The sequence below is a fragment of the Neofelis nebulosa genome, chromosome 7 (assembly GCF_028018385.1).
Source record: "Neofelis nebulosa isolate mNeoNeb1 chromosome 7, mNeoNeb1.pri, whole genome shotgun sequence".
In the NCBI taxonomy this organism is placed as follows: Eukaryota; Metazoa; Chordata; class Mammalia; order Carnivora; family Felidae; genus Neofelis; species Neofelis nebulosa.
In genome coordinates, this window is record NC_080788.1 from 63,407,721 (window position 1) to 63,414,969 (window position 7,249).

Here is a 7,249-nt window from a genome sequence, read left to right on the forward strand (position 1 = left end):
ACTGCAGGTGTGTCAGCACCTCTTTCCCAGTGTTGGCACTTTTCGAACTATCTAGGGGCCAGTGGTTTAAAGGTGAGAACAGTGGTGCTGTCAGGTGGCCTATCCTCACCGCAGCTCTCAGCCAGCTCAGTGTTTGTCATAATTCTTAATATGTTGGCTTACTGGTCCTTGAGCATCCTCAGCTAGGTATCTGCTCAGAATCTCTTAAGAGCAGAACTGTTTTGAACCTTTTTAAGGTTGGTAAAAGGCGGCTGAGCTAGGTATCACTGTTCATCCGACCCCATGACTGCTTCCCGACTAAGATGCATCCCTGCCACGCTTAACCAATCAATTCAGTGAAGCCATCAGGCACAAAAGTACAGTAGGGCAATTGCTTTTTCCTCTGACACCTATTCATCAACGTCTGTCCGCCACATCTCAGACCATGTCTTCTTCCAAACTCTACTCCTTCCCCAAGGAGTACGAAAGAGAAATGGTCAACTTACACAGGCTTATGTAGAGTTCTTAGAATGTATTTTTGTTCACCTGAAAAATAAAACTTTTAAAAAATATACAGGACTTTTTGAGTACAGGTATATCTTAAATGGCTGAATTATAAATAATGTCTCTGGTCATGTTCACAGCTAGAGCTGGAGCTAATGTCCCAATTCCAGTGAAGGCTTTAGAGTCTGGAGGCCAGCAGCTGGACCTATGAGTGGTCTCTCTAGACTCTTTGATCCATCCCAAAGTGGATTAAACAGTCCAAAATGCAGGGATGGGGACAGGGGACTGGATTCCCAGATGTTCTCCGGCAAGTTCAAAGGATTCTTGGAATAAGAGATCAATTTACAAATTATTAAAATATAGGACTAAAAATTCACACAATAAATATAAATTACAGGCTATTATTGAAGTTATAAAGTGGCATTTTATGTTTCTTCCCCACCCCCAGACACCCCACCGAAAATTTAAAAAGGCCTCAAAGGCTTCCTAACGACCAAAGTCACATCAGCTGCTCAGAAATCTCCTCCAGCCAAGACACCTTGGGGGTGCGACCAGCCTGCTCCCAGGCTATGACAGCTCAGCTGCTGTTATCCTGCCCACAACAGAACATGGCTTAAAGCAAGGCTTGTTGTCCTGTAAACTTGGATCAGAGCTAACTAGAGTGGAGGCCAAAAAACTGGAGAGACCAACTGTTTCAGGACTCAGGTGGATAAGTTTTTGTTTTTGTTTTTTAAAAAGTGCCTCATTTCCCAAAAAGGAAACACTAAGGGGTTTGATATCTTGTCACTACCCACACTCAATTGCCTAAAAGCAAGTGGCAGAAGGAAATGGAATCCAAATTGAGTATGTAGAATTCTTGCTGTCCCAGAACTATACAGATGTCATTTCTCTTGGTGTTTTTCATCTCAAAGTATAGGCTGCAAATAAGTAGGTTTATCAGGAGACGTAAAGACAAGCCAATGTAACCTTCCCACGGCTGGTCTATTAACCGGCTATCAAAGCACAATCCTGAGTTTGAAGCTCACTTTTTAGCCTTTCTGGTTCTATAATACAAGTCAAAACCAGAAAACGTGCTCAACGCTCTGGTTTCACAACAAATTTGGCCCTAATTGCAGGGCTACATTGTCACAGGCTCAGCAAAGAGGGAAGAAGGCAAGGGTGATTACTGGAACAAGACAAGATCTTGAGGAGCAGAAAATAAAATAAAAACACTTGTGAGCCACTCTACTTACAAAAGCTTGCTCTTCCTAAAAGAACTCTGTGAGGAGAAGGCCAAGGATTGAAGCACAGAGGCATTGCTCTTTCCCTTCCTTCTTCCCTGGCCCATATCCAGATACTTAGGGCCGCAACAGGAAGCCTCTTCCGTGGGGGCACTAGGGTGGGAAGAGGAGGGGATTAGTTTGTTCTCCACCCTCCCTAAATTGCTTCTACTTCTTCTAAGGTTTCCCACTGTCCTCTCAAGTCTAAGAATGATTATACTCTTTTGGGCCATAAACCTATCTTTCTGAAATAGGAGGGGGTAAAGGAGAGAGTGGATGATGAAAAAAAAAAACAGTGTTTGTGCCCTTCTGGTTAGCTGCACTTTGGGGGCCAGCAAATAGCCCTTGCGTGACCCCATCGGTCAGAAGCTAACCAGGGTTGTGGGAGGATACATATAGTTCTGTGTAATTATAGCTTCTAGTGCATATGTCAACATCTATATACAGGGATCTATAAATTAAATGCATCTGTGGCCACTGCAACTAGGTTGACGTACCTGAGCTCCACTACTTTTGGTGCCCTCCTCCTTGTGAGAGCTTCAGCTTATTAAAGAGCCCCTACAGCTCCCTCCTTCCCCTGAGTCTTGGGGGAAAGCCCGAGTCACTCCTGCACGTAGGATACACAAGAGCTAGCGGCGAAAAAGGGTTCGGAGCTGGGATCTCCCCACCCCTCCCCCCATTCCCTTTATGGCTCAGAGCCCTGGCGCAGCACGGTCCTGGGAAGACCAAACCCCGAGCCCCCGGCGAATCGTGGTCCCTTGGCTTGAAGATCGGGATGCAGGCCCCTGGCTCCCCGGGCGAGGTGGCGATCGTTGCGGGGAGAGAGGGCGTTCACTCCCGTGGGGGTCACTCCCGCGGGCTCCCCGCCCCGTCCTGCTGCAAAGTCCTGCCTCCGGCCGTGGGGAGGGGAGAATGGTTCCCGGCCGCCCCTGGCGCGGAGGGGCTCAACGACTCCCGGGCGCCGCCGCCGCTTCCTCCTCGTCCTCCTCCGGTCCCCGCGGCCGCTCCAGCGGCCCGGCCGGGGGACTGTCTGCAGAGGGCTCCGGAGGCATGGGCCGCGCCGCCTGCAGCGGGGGCGCGTCGCGCGGTGCCTCGCGGCGGGACGACCCTGTGGCATTGGGCCCGGCCGCCGCCCCCGAAGTCCCGGACGGGCCGGTGGCGTTGGAGCCGCCGGGGGGCGGGCCGGCGGCTCCCCCCGAGGTCCCGGCGCCCACCGGCTGCCAGATGAGGCTGTAGTAGACGGCGAGCACGATGGCGGCCAGCGACACGGAGAGCACGTAGGCAAACACGGTGGCGAGCCGGACCCACTTCTTGTTGGTCTTGGCCGCCATCTTCGCCTTCTTGTCCCCGGTGTAGGTGGCCGGCTTGCCCCGCTCGGCCGGGGCCGCGTCGCGCTCCTTCATGGGGGGGCCCCGGCCTTTGCCCCGGTGCTCCACGGCCCCGGCTGGAGGGGGCCTGGCGGCCTGCGAGGACTGGACAAGGGGCGGCCCGGCGCCCCCGGCTCTCGGCAGCTCCGCGCTCCTCCGCTGCTCCTCACGCCGCTCGCCCGCAGCCCTCCACCGCGTCGCTGCAGCCGCCGCCGGGGCCTGGACCAGTCACTGCCGCCAGCGCCGCCGCCGCCGCCGGCCCGTCAGCTGCTTCCCTGCCGCCGCCACAGCCACAGCCGCCACAGCCGCCCGGCTCCGCGTCCCCATCCGCCGCCGCCGCCTGCTCGGCCGCCGGCCGCCCGGTCTCCAGTGGCCGCGCGGACGGCGCGCTCCGCTCCAGCCCGGCTCCCCCACCTCGCGCGCCGGCAACAGGGGGCGGGGGGAGCGCTGCTGGGGGCTGCCTCTTAAAAGGGCGACGCCGGGGTCCGGAAGTGCCGCGAGGGGAGGCGGGCTTGTGTTGGGCGCCGCAAGCCCCTCCGGGACGCCCCGTTAGGAGAGAGTTAAAGGAGGCTGGTTCTTAAAAGGGCAACGTCGCTGCAGCCCCGCGCGAACTGGCGCGGAGAAGATGGGAGCCCCGGGCGCTTCTTTAAAAGGGGAACGGCGCCGTTTGGGGCGGGGAGCGGAACTGGAAAGGGGGCGGGGAGGGGTGGTCAGAGCACGGAGCTGTCAACTCTGGCGCCTCTGTCCTTCGCTCCCCAGTGTCCGAAGTGACAGGTGGAACAGCAATAAAGGCTGCGGCCCCCAGGCCTCAGTATACCCCCCAAAGTCGGGGTGATACCACTCTCATGCTCATGCTCTCGGCCGGCGTCCCGCTCCACGTGCCCTCCGGGCGGTTTTCCTGAACCCTTTCACTCCTAGCGAACCTGGCCCACGTCCTGCACAGGCAGCTAAGCGTCCCTGAACACTCACTGTGGTCGCAGCTGGTCGCGCCCCTTCCCTGCTCCCCAGCCCCCGGCCGGGGCTGGACTTTGGAGCGGTGCTGAAATCTTCCCGATTTCCTCTCTTATTCTCTTAGAGCCCGGAGTCAGACTGCGAGACCTTTCGAAGTTTCTGGGAACCACGTGCTGAGCGGGGCTCTCCAGACTCGCCTTAGTCCTGAAGTTTGCAACAGGTTCCAGATCCCGCTTTTTGGGGTGCCCGATTCCCAGCTTTGGGCTTGATTTGGATTCAAGAGGCTGCACTGAACCCGTTGGAGTATGGCTCTCAAGAGTTTTACTCCTCTCTGATCCCCTCTGGGCCTCAGAGTCTGGGCTGTTGTCCCCTTCTCGCCGCCCCCCCCCCCCCCCCCCGCCCCCGCAACGTGCCCGTTCTCTTGTGAGGTTTGTCCTCCCTACGGTCTGGTCGGTGCCAACGTCCCCTAGCCAAGCTTCGACCCTCAGTAGCCCCTTTCCCCTGTGCCTTCCCCGTCCTTCTGTCTTCCTCTCTTGCCTTCTGTTTCCCCCATTCTGGGTAAGGATTTCCAGAATTTCTGTTTCCCTCCTCCTTGAATTCTACTTCCTGTGTTCCCAGAGCTGGGTGAGCGAACTGCTTGGGTGTCTTAATGGGTATGTGAGACTGTGCCTGTGTGCTGGTGAGTGGGCAGAGGACTGTGGTGGTGGCGGGGGTCCTGTGGGTGACCTCCCCCTCCCCAGCATGTGTGAACCTGACTCCTGGCTTCTGCCTCTGTGGGGCAGGACCCTCTTTGCCCTACCCATTTTCCCTCCTCCCCAACAGGACCTACCTTTGCCTTCCCAACACCTGCCTCTTTATAAGGAAGCTCCTCCCTAGCACCGGTGCCCTGCTACCTCAGCTGTACAGAAGTCAAGTGGCTACCAGAACTAAGTGTGTTGATCAACTGCTTAAACCACAGGCCTATAACCCAGCCTCTCTCTCTCTCATTCCTGAGATCCAGGTGTGAGTCTGTCACTAGCAGTGGTCAACTGGATGCTATCTCCAGGAATAGCCTGCCTTTGTACTTTCTGAGAAATTTTAAGGACGTCAACTATTTGGAATGTTTATTGCCTTTTGTGGGCTGATGGGGGAAAAGACAACTGCTCCTTCCCTATACTGCTTCCAGGTTGGCCAGAGGCACCCCCCCTCCTCCCTGCAGGGTAACCTGTTAAGTTAAAAATCTCTGAATTGTCTCTGGATGTTGTCCTCTCTTCTCTTCCCTGCTTTCTGGTCTTCGTGGCAGAACTGATCAGATGAACTGTACTAAGGTGAATTATTTGGAAAGATTCAGGTAAGGCCAACCCAAAGCCTCCTTCCATCCTCTTTCTTGGATGCACTCTGCATTTCTTGTGTTGCAAAGTAAACTTTCTTCTTGCTTCGTTCCCAGTGGGCTAGGAAAATAACCTGTCACTCTTTTCTATGCTAAGGAATACATAGACTCAAAGCCCTCATTCAGTTCCTCTCACCCTATTCTTCTCCAAACGAAACAGTGCCAGGTTCTTTAACCTGTCATCAATAAGTCCTATTTATTATCTGGATTTACATAGTGTCTTTTACCCTAGGAACTCAAAATGCTTTCAGATATAATTGAGCCTGATCTCCCTGGTGCCTGAGTCATTAAGAAACCATTAGTGTATTCCTGTTGCAGGCAACCAAATGGCCCCCTAGTGGCCTGAAAGTGAATATGCTTCTCTAAGTGCCTCTCCCCGACCGAGGGTAAGCAGTCAGAGAAATCAGAGAATCAAGGCAGCTTGGAGACAGAATGGGCCCCAAGGTCATCTTTTGTGAATACTCCCATGGACCCTAGAGAATCCTCCACACCATCTCTATGGAGTCCTCTCCAGCGACAGCTAAAAGACTCTCCATGATGGTGTACCTATTGTCTGTTCCATAAGGCAGCCTTTTCAGCTTTGGAAAGGTCTGATCGGTTATAACAGTAGCAACATCCATGGCTTTAGTATGTGCTGGCACCATATTAAGCACTTAGGTTCCTCATCTCATTTGTCTCATACCAACCTATCAGGTAGTTACTATTTATCTCCGCGTTGGAGATGAAGAAACAGCCTCAAAAAAGTTAAGTAACTTGCCCAAGGTCACATAGCTAGATGGAATTCAAACCTGAGCCTTTCTGACTCTAAGGTCTTAGGTTCTCATCCCTGCACTACTCTGCCTCATAGGCAGAGCTTAAATTTGTCTCTGTAGTGAGGGTAACCTCAGATGGGGGCCGAGGCACTCATTCTTCCAGCTGCCAGGAGTGTTGGCTACTGATGGCTCACAGCTTCCACTGTCTCTGGGAATCGCTCTCAGGTGCCAAAGGAAACTGCCTCTCTCTCTTGGCCTCCAAGACCAACACGTAAGGGCAAAGCTGCAACAAAACCCAGCCAGGGATGTTCAGGAGACAGATAGGAAAGGAAGAGGGCTACACCTGCAAAGGAGCTACAAAAGTAGCCAACTTGTACTGGCATGAGCCAGGAGAGGATGTACAGGCTGGATCCGTGGGGAGCCAAATCTGAATGCTAAGTTTAAAAAAAAAAAAGGGGCGCCTGGGTGGCTCAGTCGGTTAAGCGTCCGACTTCGGCTCAGGTCATGATCTTGCGGTTCGTGAGTTCAAGCCCCGCGTCAGGCTCTGTGCTGACAGCTCAGAGCCTGGAGCCTGTTTCAGATTCTGTGTCTCCCTCTCTCTCTCTGACCCTCCCCCGTTCATGTTCTGTCTCTCTCTGTCTCAAAAATAAATAAACGTTAAAAAAAAATTAAAAAAAAATAAAACAATATTAAAAAAAAAGACAGTTTATTGATATGGGAGCACTCTCGGGCAAAATAGGATTTAAGACGCTGACATGGATCCTGGGAGATAGGAAAAAGACAATGGCTGGCTAAGGGAAAAGAAAATGCCAGAACTGCCATAGCAGAAGATGGAGATGTTCAAAAAGCTCAAAGAAGTGAGCCTGCTGTAGTTGGTATTCTATGGAAGGCCAGAAACCTGCTTCAGTTCCACAGGAAGGCCCAGGGGATACTCTGGCTATCAAAGCAAAGAAGAATGCACTGGGAGAAGCTGTGTGGCTGTCCTCTGTAGGCCAGGGCTGACAGCAAGAGGCCATTACAGAATTGGCTCTTTGATAGCGATGGGAATGATAGGACCACGCAACAGAA

At 53.4% G+C, this 7,249-nt stretch overlaps 1 protein-coding gene across 1 annotated transcript; it reads right to left on the bottom strand.

Annotated features, from left to right (window-relative positions):
* Positions 1-491: 491 nt before the first annotated feature.
* INAFM2 (InaF motif containing 2) lies at positions 492-4,315 on the bottom strand. Its single transcript, XM_058738202.1, has 2 exons — positions 1,716-4,315; positions 492-806 (listed from the first exon to the last, which is right to left on the bottom strand). Exon 1 carries the CDS (start codon positions 3,143-3,145, stop codon positions 2,687-2,689), a length of 459 nt encoding a protein of 152 aa, XP_058594185.1. The 5' UTR covers positions 3,146-4,315; the 3' UTR covers positions 492-806; positions 1,716-2,686.
* Between the last annotated feature and the right edge of the window lie 2,934 nt (positions 4,316-7,249).

Coding starts and splice junctions, on each gene's coding strand:
- INAFM2 (XM_058738202.1), bottom strand. CDS start 3,145: ATGAAGGAGCGCGACGCGGCCCCGGCCGAGCGGGGCAAGCCGGCCACC.